General features: G+C 51.1%; 1 protein-coding gene across 1 annotated transcript in view; it reads right to left on the bottom strand.

Annotated features, from left to right (window-relative positions):
* The window catches only part of SAG (S-antigen visual arrestin), a 37,843-nt gene extending 29,230 nt beyond the window's left edge, over positions 1–8,613 (bottom strand). The window contains exons 1-3 of the mRNA XM_027769355.1: positions 8,192–8,613; positions 3,987–4,047; positions 1,459–1,502 (exon numbers count right to left, since the gene is read on the bottom strand). Of these exons, the coding sequence (XP_027625156.1) occupies positions 1,459–1,502; positions 3,987–4,047; positions 8,192–8,266 (180 nt within the window). The 5' untranslated portion in view covers positions 8,267–8,613. The remainder of the gene's footprint in view (positions 1–1,458; positions 1,503–3,986; positions 4,048–8,191) is intronic.
* Positions 8,614–14,332: the final 5,719 nt, after the last annotated feature.

The raw sequence follows: 14,332 nt of genomic DNA, 5'->3' as shown, positions 1-14,332 counted from the left end.
AGAGTGTGCAGCCAGGGTTGGCCTCCGTGCATTGGTCTGGTGGCCACCACCACTGTACAGAGTGGGCAGTGGGACCACAGGCCAGGCCATAGGCCTCAGGGCTCCAGCTATTAGCATCGGAGGGAATGGGTTTTGAGGGAACCGTATCACCCTGCTGGTGTACACGTTTTTGAAGAACCAGCATCCTTCCCAGGGGAGGATGTGTTAACTTGTGTGAACTCTAGGGGTAGGTCCCCATCGGGAAGCACCTCCTTCCAACACCTCCCTTTGCCAGCATGCCAGAACCTGTGGAGAGGGACCTGGTACCTGCCTGCCTGACCCCCGTGTCCTCCCTCTTCTTCACCCGTAAGCCCTGTGACCTCGGGAGGCCTGGGACAGTGTTAGGTCACTCGGGATCTGGGGGCAGGATGTCTGGATGGTGCCAAGGGGACAGGTCTGGGGTTGATGTTGCTGGAGCCAGCTGTGAGGCCGAGAGGAGCCAGACAGCTCACGGGTCACAACGGGAGATGAACTCAAAGCCAAGATGTCTTGAGCTTTCTTTTCCACATTGCCCTGGGATGCAGTATGTAATCCCCAAATCACTTCTGAAAGTTCTGATTAGACAAACTCAAGTTATGCACCCAGTGGACCAAAAGCATCGCGTGGAAGTCCACTGCACACCTGGAAGATGAGAAGGCGGGTTTTTAGAGTATAAAACCTATCGGAAGCAGTGCCTCCAAGGACTCGTGGCTGTCAGGTAAGGGTCTCGTCGTCTCGGCCAGGAGGGTGACTGCCCCTCACTGGGAGTCAGAAGGACCACTGACCTCTGTACCTCTATTGAGGAAGGAGGTGCCGAGGACGCCTAGGGATATGCCGGCCTAGTGAGGCCATGCTTTCCTGGCTCCTCTGGCCCAGGGCATGGGCTGTCAGGGCTCAAGCCGGACTTCCCCTGGTGCCAGAGAGCAGCAGGGCACCCAGGAGGAAGGTGGAGATGACCGAGAGGGAGGTGACATGTGGCCCGTTTTGCCATGCCCTGAACGCTGAGGCCCCACATGTGACACGATCCGGCAGGCACATCCGGGGTTGGAAACTACGCTAGGTTCGGTCCCCCTGCCTCCCGGCAAGTTCCATTTCCCGTTTTCCAGTTAAAACCCCCAAGGAGCCTCCTGAGTTTGTGCCTGGCAGGGAACTACATGATGCAGGGGTAGGGCAAGGTCGGAAGCACCCCCAGACCTGGGTTCAGCCAGCAGTGCACTTCTCTGCACCCCAGACAGGGACTTAGCTGAGTCCAGAGAGCTCTGGTGGGACCAGAACCCGTGTGGTGGGGACTGTGCAAGGGGACATGGGCCAGAGGGCATGAGGGCACATGCAGGTGAGCGGCCAGCAGCCTGGCACACCCCCCTCCACGCAGACTTGCCGCCCCAGCCAGCCCAGAGGGCAGAGCACCCAGCAGGGGACGCGCCAGGCCGCAGCCTCACCTTTCTTCCCCTTCACGAGCTCAGGGTCGATCACTATGACACCATCTAAACCAAAGCAGGAGAGGACGTAAGGGTGGGGACAGAGAAACCAGATGCTTTCTTTCAGAACGACGTGCATGTTTTGACTACACCTGGAATTCACGTTCACCATGGGGAGTTAGAAAAGGAAGTTACACAGAGAAACAAATTGATCCAGAGCCCCCCTCAAAGACACTGCTTGTCAAGATAATGGTGCGAATTCTTTCCCCAGACGTGTATCCAACTCATTGACAGGGATGCTCTTACTAACAAAAGACCCTCTTGTCCTCACTGTTCAGGTAACTGCTTTCCTTCTCAACTGTACATTGCAAATATTGATTCACGTGCAAATATGTACACACACCCAGACACAAACACACGTGGAGTCTTCAAACTGCCCATGGAGAATGCATATTATTAAAAAAAATGCATGGATTTCAGAAATGTTTGCGCCCAAACCAATGTGTTTAAATTCTGTTTTTTCATAAGTGTTTTGAAGTCCTCTTATATATATAAAATATGTACTAATCCTTCATTTTCTTTTTAGGTTTTTGCCATAGGGTACATGTGCTCGCCAGAGAGAGATGGAGAGAGACAGAGAAAGACAGAGAGGGAAAGTGAGAAATCATCCCCCATGAGGGTTGGCCATGCCACAGTCCCTTCTCTCGGGATTTTGGACACACTCACGCATCTGTGCAGTGGGATTTTCCATTCGCAGGGTCTGGGGCTCAAAATGCAGCCCTCCATGTGGGAGTCCAGCACCTTTACCACCATGCCATCTGCTGGCCCCTGTATTCATTCTGATAGCTCTATACTGTTCCATTGAATGGATACAGCATACTTATTTAATGGTTGTTTAGGTTGTTTCCAATTTTCCCCGTTATAACTACTAGGTCATCAAAAAAGTCATGACGCATTTTTCTATATACAAGTGCATCGTGACTTTTCTGAAGACCCAATAATAGTGTGCGGAACGTCCTTAAACGTTCATCTTTCTACTTCCCCATAACTAAAAAACACCAAGTTATAGAACTGGATTTGGGGTTTGATCCACTCTGCACAATGAACTTCCAGGAAGGGTTTTGTCAAGGGACATTTTCATCCTCAGCGCCCGAAGTTGCCAATTTATTCTACCCTTCTTAACTTTGAAATAATTCAGATAATTACAGATTCTTTGAAACAATCATATTCCCTGGAAGTTGTAAAAGAGAACATTGCGAAGAGGTCCGCTGTATCCTTCCTCCGGTCTCTCCCCATGTTCTACCCTGAGTAACTGCAGCACGGTGTCAGAGCCAGGGAGCTAGTGTGGGCGTGGTGTGTCTGTCTTATGCACGTGGAGACTGCGCGACTACCACTGCATCTGGATCCCACGGGCTCTGTCATCATAACGCTCTCCCACCGCCCCTCCCCACTGCCTTCAGCCCCTGGCAACTGCGAATCTGTTCTCTGGATAATTTTGTCATCTGAGAACGTTCCATCCATGGAATCCTGCAGAATATAGCCTTTTGATTGGCTTTCCCACCCAGCCCTGAGCTCCGTGAGTGAAGTGTATCAGCAGTTTGTGCTTTTTCATTGCTGTGTCATACTCTGGTATGGACAGGGAGTCACCATTCAGCCGGATTCACCTCCTGAGGGACATCCTGACTCTTTCCAGGTTGGATCTGTTACAAACAAAGCGGTCATGAATGATCACACACAGGGTTTGGTGTGGACGTGAGTTTTCGCTTCTTTAGGATAAATGCTCAGGAATGTAATTGCTGGGTTAGACAGGAGGTGTACATACTGATTTTAAAGAAAATGCCCAAGGGCCAGCAGGTGGCGTGGTGGTTAAGGCACTGGACTGCAGTTCGAGTCCCAGACCCAGCGGCTTGAAAATCACACCGGGTGTGTGTGTGCCTGCCCAAAATCCCCAGAGGAGATGGAAGAGAAAGGATTGTAGCATGGGTATCTCCCATCTCTCTGTCTCACTGGTGAGTGCAAGCACCCTACGGCAAAAACCTAAAACACCAACAGAATCCAGCCTAACTGTGGTCCCGAGTGGCTATACCACCTCGCGCCCATCTGTGACATGGGCCAGATGGTGCCCGTGTTCACATAGGCACTTGGCATTGTCACTACCTGTTCATTTAGCCATTTGCACAGGTGTCTAATGACATCTCACCATGTTTTTAATTTACATCTCCCTGGTGGTAATGCTGAATGCTTTTTCAAGTGTTACTTTGTCATTCATATATCCTCAATGAAATCTCTTCATTTCTGGTTCTTTTTCCCACTGGATTTTGCTTCTTTCACTTTTGCGTTCTGAGGGTCTTCATGCAGTCTATAAAGGAGGCCCTTATGTTCCCACCATCGCTAATGGTCTCCCATCAGCTGGTGGCACCTCACTGATGTTTGAATCTGCGATTCTCTCGTTAGCTTTTCAGTATGGCCAGTGTGTTAAAATGCTAAACTAGCAGTTGTCTGATGATTTAAAGGAAAGCCAGCACTAAGTGTTACTCCACCTCGACTTACCCACAGACTCTACTTTGTGGACATAGTCTATGTAGTCTCTCTTCCCCAGGTAGATGGTCACCTGCAGAAAGAACAGGTGTGGGTTCTAAGAGACCGAACAACACTGAACTCGGACCTTCACAGCAAAGCCCAACAACAACCAAATCTTCCCATTCGGCCTGAAAAGAAGACCCTCACCCCCCACACACATACACACACTTGTCCCCCTCACTTGCCCACACACACACACACACACACACACACACACACACACACACATCTGCAGATCTGCCACTGATTTATAGAGAACTGAAATATTTTTATAATTTTCATGATATTTTGCTGACTTTGTGTCTTAGGACAGGAAAAAACATAGAATTGTATTGATCGCCTTTCATGTGTGCACATATGTAATAGAAAGAGAGAGAAACACCTTCCACAGGGTCTCATCATACTGGGGTCTGCTCTGTCCCATCGTCCAGCTCTTCAGGATTCTGAACACACACACACACACACACACACACACACACACATCTGCAGATCTGCCACTGTAGCCTGTCTGCCCTTCCCTGCTCAGTTGGGGCCAGAGATAATGGATTTCAGGCAGGGTATGCTCTGTCCTTAGTCTCCTAAAACTGCTCCCAGGAATTCTTCCTACCTCTTTGGGTGGTCAGGGGCTTTCTGTTCTTTCCTCCTTTCCCCATTAAACCCTGGTCCAATATCAACCAGGTAAACTAATAATAATGGAAAGTTACATGTGTGCAAATGAGACTTCTACCATCTATTTGCAGAGCCAAGAGAAGATTCCAGAATTGCCCACAGTTTCCTCTGCAGATGAATGGCCACCAAACGGGACATCAGTGGATGCCAGAAGCAGTCTCACAGAGCCCGACCTTAACGAATCCAGGAAGACATTGAAGCATGTCAGGCGGGATGCAGCTGAAGACCTACAGTCACGGAGCATTGAGAGCAGCGACCAGGAGAGAGAACGCGTCATTCCCTGGCTCCCAGCTAAGCACTTCGACCACACAACTGCATCTAATCCTCATCACAAGTCTGTGAGATGCGAATTAACCCCGTTTATGGAGAACACAGGCTTGGATCTCGTTAGCAGCAGGTAGAGGATGGATGGGCAAGGGGAAGCCAGATGGCTTGAATGTGTTTGGAAGAAGAGGCTGAACTGCAGACGAGAAGGAAGAAGGTAGGCAGGGTTGGGGCGGAGCACTGCTGGGGGGCTGGATGGGGTCACGGGCAGCTGGGGGTGTTTTCTTTTTCTTTCTATTTTTTTTTTTTTTGTGTGGTAAAGGTTTTTGCTATAAGGCATGTACACTTGCCAGAGAGACAGAAAGAAACAGAGAGATAGAAAACAAGAATCACCTCTTCCAAAGGGGATGGCCACACAGCAACCACTTCTCCTCCATTATCCTCTCAGGATCTTGGACATGCGCACACACATGCCTGGTGTGAGTTTTAAGCCACCGGGTCCGGGACTCAAACCATAGTTGACTACATGGGAGTCTAGCGACATAACCTCTATGTCTGCTGGCCCCCCAGCTGGGTGTTGTTTTCTAGATGCTTGGGTTTGAACTTGATTTTATGCTCAGGCAAAGTTCTGACAGAGAGAAAGGCTGCAGATACAGCCTAGGCAAGAGGGACTGATGGCTGAGGCCCTGAGCAGGTGGCAGACTATGAGACCCAGGGTGTTAACAGTAGTGAACGTCAGGGGGCTGGCCCATGGCGTGGTGGTTGAGAGTGCTGGACTCCCATGTGGCCAGCCACGGTTCAAATCCTGGACCTGCTGACTTGCTTTCTCACTTTCTGTCTCTGGCTTCTCTCTCGCTCTGTCCCTCTTTGGTCAAATTAAAATAAATAAATAAAATTAAAAAAAAAAAGAGTGGTGAACCTCCGGTAGGAGCAAAAGCACCCTGTCTGCTGCAACTGGAAGGAAAGGGAAAGGACAGGGGCAGGTGGAAAAGTGGTACAATGATGGGAGACCACAGCCAGCCAGCTAGGCATCAACCAACAGCCTCGCACCCCTCACTCCTGGAAAAATGTTGCCAGTTGTATTCAAGGTCCTCGGGACCCACCATCCTCCATGAGGTGGTGTGCTGAGAGGAGGCCAGCTAGGTAGAGAGGGTGGAAGTGGGTCATTCTGGATTGGACTAATCCAATTATCTAATCTCCTCCACTTCCTTTGGCTGAGATGCCTCAAGGTTCAGGGAGAGCATGTGACCCAGTTTAGACCAATGAGATATGAGTGTGGTCTGTCGGAGGCCTTCTGAGAAAGATTTCTTACGCCTCAAAGGAGCCCCGAGGAGCCACTGCCTCTTTCTTCTTCTGGATGTTGGCCAATGGGGGGTGAGTTGCCTGGCACTGGGATAGCCCTCTTGCCACCAGCCCAAAGACAAGAAATCACAGAAAAGGGTGGCGTTGAGAGAATCGGAGAAATGGTGCAGAGCCCTGGGATGGCCAGAGCACCCCAGAGCAGTGCATGAAATGGCCCCAGCTTGGAGACACGCGTGGACGAGTTCTCTCTTTCTCCCCGTGACTACCTACATAGCAAAGACCGCAAGCTTAGTTCGATGTCCGTCTCGAGGTGGAGGGCAAACGAGGAAGCAAATGGCATGGGAGCCAGCTCACGTGGCTCCTCCCCTTCTGCCAGGAGGCAAGGTAAAGTGGGCTGGAGAAGCGTTTGGGGGATGCTAGCCTGAAGAGCCAGAGAACCTGATGCAGATGAGGGGCTCCTCGGAGAGGAGAAGTGCGGGGAGGCACTGATGCAGATGAGGGGTTCCTCGGAGAGAAGTGCGGGGAGGCACGCGTGCACCGCCTGCTCTCTGGGGTGGCAGACAGGGGCTGCGGAGTTTCCTCGGGGCAGGCAGAGGCTTCGGGAATGAGCGAGGAGCACGACCCGGTCCACCTGCCCGATACGGTGGCCGCACATTATAGATGGCTACGGGACACTGCAGATATGGCCGCTCTGAACTGACACGTGCTACGAGTATAAGATACAGCTGGATTTCAGGGACTTTGAAAAAGACGTAAAATATTTCATTGACAATTTTTATATTGCTTGCATGTTGAAATGACAGCTTTTTGGGGGGGATATATTGGAATAAAATACATACTAAAATGAATTCCACTCGTTTTTTTCTTCTTTTTTTTTCTGTTAAAAATTTTAAATTACACACAGTAATCCTCCCTTACTCGTGAGAGATATAGTCCAAGACCTCCAGTGCATTCAGATACGGACAACTGCAGAGTACGGGACCGTGTATAGACTATTTTCCCCTAACATATTTCTCTCAAAGTAGATTTTATTTATTTATTTATTTATTTATTTATCTTATGACTATAAAACAGAGAGAGAGAGAGAGAGACAGCACCGTTCACAGGGTCCTGATGCCATGCCCCACCCCCATCCTCAGCAGCCCTGGATCGAGAGTATGCATGTGCTCTGTGTAAAAGGGCTGTCTTGGGACACGAACGCAGAGCATTCCTATGTGTCGGCCTCACAGAACATTTTTTTTACTGCTGCGCCACTGAACAGCCCCTCTCAAATGTCTTACTGTGCTCATATGTCAGACTGCAGTTGATGGGGGTACCTGAAACCCTAAAGCAAAACTGCAGGTGAGGGGGAGGCCTGTCCGTGACTTGTACTGGACAGTGCAGGCTAGACGGTCAGCCCCTGAAAAGCCATCGAATGGATCAGCTCTTCCACACCAGGAAGCTCACGGGCACATCTAGACGGTCTAACGTGCTCCTGCAGAGTGGTGGGAAGGGGGCACTGGGGCGTGCTCCCTAACTGGGCCCTGAAGGCCCGGCTGAGGAGTGAGGGCAGGGCAGTGGACTGGGTGCACAGAAAGGGCGTCACGTCGATCTGGCTTCTGAGCTCTACTGAGGGTGGGTGACAACACAGACAGAGGGTCAAGTGAGTCCAAACGGTGTTTGAAGCGGCAAGTCTTGAGTTCGAGGCTAAGAAAGGAAGTACCGTAGGGATTAGGATGCGGAGACTGTGCGAGGAGGAGAAATCAAGAGTGGCAAGACTGAGGTCTTGGGAAGATTAACGAGACGTTCTCACGTTCATTGCTACCTCGTCAACCGTCCATCTCAGAGACCAACAACGGGCGCAGGGCTCCGCTGGACCTCACGGGTGTCTGACCTTGACCCTGCCTACGCTTATCTTTCACACGACTTCCCGTAAAGCCACTGACCTCTGTGCTGCTTACCGATTTGTCCCGGGAGACCTTCTTGAAGATGACGTTGTTTGCTGCGGACGTTCGGGCCTTCGCGCTGGCTGCCATTACCTGTCCCCAACAGCGCCTTTCTCCTCAGGCAGTGTCAGCTGTCAGAGCGCTGGGAAGGCAAAACTGGTCATAAACATAAAGGCGAGAACATTCTGGGTCCAAAGTTTGCTCATGAGATGCTATTCAGGTTGACCACCCCTTATCCAAAATGCTTGGGACCATAAGTGTTCTGGATTTCGACTGTTTTCAGATTTGGCGACACTGCATGCATTTAACGAGCTAGCTTAGACATAGGACCTTCGTTTACTTACGTTGCACTGACACCTTACGCATGTGACCTGACAGTCATTTGTTTTCAATGATAGAGAGCATTTTCTACAATGACGGAGCATGTGGGAGAGACAGAGAGAGAGAGACACTCTTGACGGGGTTCTATCGCTCTGCAGTCTCCTTCCCCAGCCCTCCCGCCCCTTAGGCACCCACACCTGCACACGCCTGGCGTGCTCTCAGGCCACCCTGAAGATCTGACCCAAGGCTGGCCGTGCGGCTTCCAGTCTTACAGAGCACTCGATCCTGCTGCCCACGGTAGCTGAGCCCGAAGAGAATTTCCCACGGGATTTCTGTATTGCAGTGTTTTCACTGTGGCCCGTCGCACGGAGGCAGGTGTAGAACTTCCCACTCACGGCATGATGTTGGTGCTCAGAATGTTTTGGATATTGGAACGTCTTGAATTTCAGACTCCTGGATTAGGGAGGGTCACCCTGTACATTGTTAGAAGTTTCCGTCTTCTTGCTTCAGCATTCATGTTTGATTGGGTACGTCTGCTTGGTGTGTGTGTGTGTGTGTGTCTCACTTGCCAGAGGTCATGTGTGCTCACCAAAGAGAGGGAGAGAGAGAGTACCCCCAAGTGGGACAGGACCGTGCCACGATCCTTTTCCCTCAATTTCCCTGTCCTGTTCAGATTCTAGGCACACAATCATACGTGCCTGGTATATTCCTCAAGCTGCTGGGGCCAGGATTCCAACTGCAGTTGGTCACGTGGGAGCCAGTTTTCTACACACAGCAGTGAACTACTCCACCATGAAGACGGCTCTGCTTAGTGTGTGTTACCATGGTGTGCTTTCTCCCTAAGGTTTTATGTTTTCTTGGTAAGTCTCAGTTACCCTCACCAGGAAGTATCGGTACATTACAATAAAAAGGTTTACTTTCTGACTAACTTTGGTGTCATCACACTTAGCCAGGTTGAATACAAAATTCTATCATGACTGTGTCCATGGCGGTAAATAAAAACGTTCCTGGAGACTAGTAGGTGGCATAGGGGTTAAGGTGTTGGACTTCCACACGGCCAACCATGGTTCAAGTCCTGGACTTGGAGGCTTGAAACTCACACTAAGTGCATGTGTGTGAATGACCAAAACCCCAAGAGGAGAATGGAGGAGAAATGATGGTGGCATGGCCATCCCCCTGGGGCAAGGGGTGATTTCTTACTTTCTCTCTCTGTCTCTCTGGTGAGCACACATGCCCTATAGCAAATATCTCTCTAAAAAAACATCTGGAACCAGCAGATGGCATAACAGCTATGTTGCTGGACTCCCACATAGTTGAATGAGGTTCAAGTCCCAGATCCAGTGTCTTAAATTCTGAGAGGAGAATGGAGGAAAAGGGATTGCAGCGTGGCCATTGGTCCCAGTGTATGGGGAGAATTTTGTTCTTTTTGTCTCTCTCTGTCTCTCCAGGGAGTGCATGTGCCCTATAGCAAAATAAGATGGCATAACAGCTATGTTGCTGGACTCCCACATAGTTGAATGAGGTTCAAGTCCCAGATCCAGTGTCTTAAATTCTGAGAGGAGAATGGAGGAAAAGGGATTGCAGCGTGGCCATTGGTCCCAGTGTATGGGGAGAATTTTGTTCTTTTTGTCTCTCTCTGTCTCTCCAGGGAGTGCATGTGCCCTATAGCAAAATATCTCCAAATATATATATATATATATATATATAATAAATTTCTGAGCACAAGATAACCACATCGCACAAATACAGTTTCCAAGAATATACGGGGATCAGCAGATGGTGTAATGGTTACACTGCTGGATTCCCATGTAGTCAACTGTGGTTTGAGTCCTGGACCTCATGGCTTGACGCTCATGCCAGGCGTGTGTGCGTGTGTGCCCAGATTCCCAAGGGGAGAATAGGGGAGGAGGGACTGCGGTGTGGCCGTCCCCCTGGGGAGGTGATTTCTTGTTTTCTGTCTCTCTGGTGAGCGCAAGTGCCCTAGAGCAAAATCTCTCTCAGGGGCCAACCAGTGGTGGGTAAGGGTGCTGCACTCCCACATGGCTGACCACAGTTGGAGTCCCAGATCTGGTGGCTTGCTTTCTCACTTTCCCTCTCTCTCTCTCACTCTCACTCTGTCCCTCTCTGGTCAAATTTAAATAAATAAATAGAGTTAAATATGATAATTCTTTTTTAAAAAGAAAAGAAATTCTCTCTCTCTCTCAAAAAGGAGATACAGCCATCTCCAAGCCCCTTCGGCAAGTCCTCAGCAGTGCTTAGCCTTTCCTCGTCTCCCCCTCACCAGACCCCGGGTTCAGACCATTCCGAGGCTCAGCGTGCTGGAATGAAACTCTCTCCATGTCTCCTTAGCAAGCGAAGTCTTACAGAAACCACCCAGGAAAGGCAAATCTGGGGCAGGGTGGCAAAACGCGATGCTCTGTGAGGCTGGGCCACGTGGGGAGGATCCGGGTTCGTATCCAGAGACCTCCCTGAGTACGCTGGGCACTCACGAGCCCCTGATCAGGGCCCGGCTGAGGTTGGGGGTGGATGTGGCATTGAGACCCTGTAAGGGATGCTGTCCGTCCCTGTCTTTCTCGCTCGTGACGAAGTCAGCTTTGAAGGCAGACCTGGGACAGAGGGATTACGTAAAAATGCCCACCCTTGCTTGTCCCGCGCCTACCCCGGCTTTCTGAGAAGGCTCGGGTTATGGAGGTCACGTACCTTGGGTTTGTCACCAACCAGGTGGGATGAGCCGGCTGGCAAGGAAGGGTGTCTGTGCCCTCAGATGACCAGCTCCAGCCTCTGCAGAGCCAGCTGGTGCTGCTTCACCAGGGGACGCTGCAGAGGCAGGTGGGGAATTTGTAGGGGATCTGGCCGGGATGGCCAGCACCCCACACCCAGCTCAATGTCTACAAGCCAAATCCCATTTAAGGCACAGAGTGGAAATGGGATTAGTGTTGAGATGGCAAATTGGTAGTTTCAGCAATTCTAAGCATTAATCCTGTCCCCCTCATCCTCCCTGCCCCAGCTCTTTACAGAGGGTCCCAGGGTGTCTGAGTCAGCCAGCTCCCCGGGGAAGGTGTGGTGGGAGGGACAGCAGCTAAATGAAAGCCACTTTTTATCCTAACCCTCTTTGGGCTCTGGAAATAGACCGATTATCCCGTCACTCCGTGGCATCACCAAGACAGGGGATTTCAAACCTGATTAAACTCAGCAGGCAGCCAATGCAGTCTTGGGGGGATGTAAACAAAAAGGTCAAGGAGAAATGTCAGCCTCAAAATGAACCCGGAGTTATGCAAGCCCAGCTGGGCAGTCCCGCTCCGCCACCCTGTCTTCGTGATTACGTCAGGAGTCTTGCTCGTTCCCCCACATCCCTGGAGTCTGTCCACGTCCTCCCGGCCCAGCTTCTCCGGAGCCCACACCATGACATCTGCCGCCCTGGACCACGATGCCCGCCTGTCTGACCCCTCCCATCTCCACCCTCCGTGCCCTGCTCCACAAGCCCTGACCTGTCACCCCTTTAGCTTCTCCCATGCTTTCAAGATAGCCACCTTTTAAATAATCACTTTCGAAATGATCGGAGTGTTTATGTGCGAGAGAGCGAGCGAGTGAGAGTGAGCAGGCAAGAGAGAGAGAAAGCAAGGGAGAGAGACGAGAGAGCGAGCGAGCACCGCCGATGGGACATGGGCATGCCACAGTGCTTCTCCATCCTGCTGGGGTTTCAGGCTCATGTGCACACACGCTGTGGGAATTTCTCAAGCCACCTGGGTGGATATGAGCCACAGTCAGCTACGTGGGATCCGGTGGCCCTACCCACTAGGCTTAGGGGCCAGTCCACGTATTTTCGATGCGCTGACTCTGGGGCACTACTGACTGGAGAGAGCGCCCCCCAGGCTCGGCCAGTTCCTAGACGTGGGAAACACCTGGCCTCTCGGGCGCACCTTTCATAGGCAAACTGACCAGTCCAGAGCCCGCACTGCTTTCCTCGGGCTCTTCCACTCCAGCTCTGCCGCCGGACCCGGCCACTTCAGGGCCAGCTGTGAAACAGCTGGGGACCTCCCTTGCACTTCAGAGTTGCAGAGACCCATCCAAACCAGCCAGACCTCAGCCTGCCTACCTTGCCTGGCCCAGTCCTGTGCTCTGAGACCGTGAAGACTCTCACCACCAGTTTTCCCTCCATCGCCAACCCACACCAGTGCTTCCCCACCCTGCTCTGCAGCTCTGCTCCCTGGGACGGCTGGCTCCAGTTCTGGGGACCCTAACAGACTCTATAATGGCGAGCGTCTACTGGCCGTTGCCTCCCCAGCCCTGAATCAAGTGAAACCCACGTTTTAGAACAAGAGGGATATTCCTCGCTGTTCACACCATGAGGTGGAGAGTTGACGAGGAATGGCTGTCCCTGTGGCAGCACAGTGACTGTGGCTCACGGTCTCACCCCGGTGTGGCACAGATCCGGCAGTCCGTCAGCACCACCGATGGTGCCAGGCACGTGTGACGTGTGCCCTTGGGTGAACTTGCACCTACAGCCTGTAGACAGCACTCCCAGTTTGGGGAGATACAGGGAATTGAGGGACTCGCTGTAGGACGAGAGCTGCAGAGAAACCCACGAATGCCGTAGAAAAGGGCCGGTCTAGATTAAAACGCTGGAAGGACTCCACATCCAGATGTCATCTGCGGCCCTAGATTGGCTTCCCAATGGAGCAGATAAAACGTATGGGCTATTTCAGGCCCACGGGGCAAATCCGAGCGTGCTGAGATGAAAATGACGGGCATGGGAAAGCGGAGACTGAGCAGAGAGGACGGAAGAATGGCGCGTGCAGAGTGACCTCGCCCTGCACACACGCTCAGGTATACTCACACATGGACATGTATGTCCACACACATACAAATATACATACACGTGTGCATGCGTGTCTACATGCCTGTGCGTAATCTGCAAGGACATGCACTAGGGAGCTGGCACAGCTCAGAGGGACGTCAGGTTTGATAGGCCGTGACACTTTCTTCTCGTCTGGAAAGTTCGCGTTCTCTCCAGCAATCATTTGCTGCTCCTGTAGTAGAAAGATTGAAAGACAAAATTTTAATACACTTAAAAGAACACCTAATTTATCCCTTAAAAACATAGTGGTAGGAAAGCAATGACTAGGGCTCTTCTTTTGGTGGCCTCGGGGATGCAGCAGGTGCCAGACGCCCCCGTGCTGTGTGTTCTGTCAGTGCCGGACTACAGGGCGGGCTCAGGGCCAGGTCTCAGCCACCAGCCTGCCATGCCTTGGGTGGGGAAGGGTGGGGTTGGACTGCATGACCCACCTCACCCTTTTTAGAAATGTCATCCCCCGGGACCAGCAGATGCCGTAATGGTTACTACACCACTAGACTCCCACATAGCTGACTGCAATTCAAGTCCTGGACCTGGCAGCTAAAACTCACACCGGGCACGTGTGCGTGTATGCCCAAAATCTCAAGAGGAGAATGGAGGAGAAGGGATTGCAGCATGGTCATTCCTCTTGGGGGGTGATTTCTCGCTTTCTGCCTCTCTGTCTTTCTGTATCTCTCTAATAAGCACACGTTACCTATAGCAAAAATCTTTCTCAAAAAGTACAAAAAGACATGTCATTCCCAAACCCTGGTCTTGAGGGCTTTTCTCTTCCCTGGTAGAGAAATGAGAAAAGTAAGGACACTGGTGAGTTTTTCTAAGAGCCGAATTCATTCAATATAAATTGTTCTAAGATAATGAGGTTCTCATATTTTTTTGGTGTAAAATTGTACTTCTTCCCCATCTTTATTTATTTTTATTTTATTTTATTTTTTGGAGAGGTCTTTGCTATAGGGCGCGTGCGCTCGCCAGACAGACAGAGA

The sequence above is a fragment of the Tupaia chinensis genome, unplaced genomic scaffold (genome assembly GCF_000334495.1).
Source record: "Tupaia chinensis unplaced genomic scaffold, TupChi_1.0 Scaffold149383_1, whole genome shotgun sequence".
Lineage (NCBI taxonomy): Eukaryota > Metazoa > Chordata > Mammalia > Scandentia > Tupaiidae > Tupaia > Tupaia belangeri.
The sequence above is the reverse complement of the archived record's forward strand: the minus strand, read 5'-3'. Positions and strand labels throughout refer to the sequence as shown.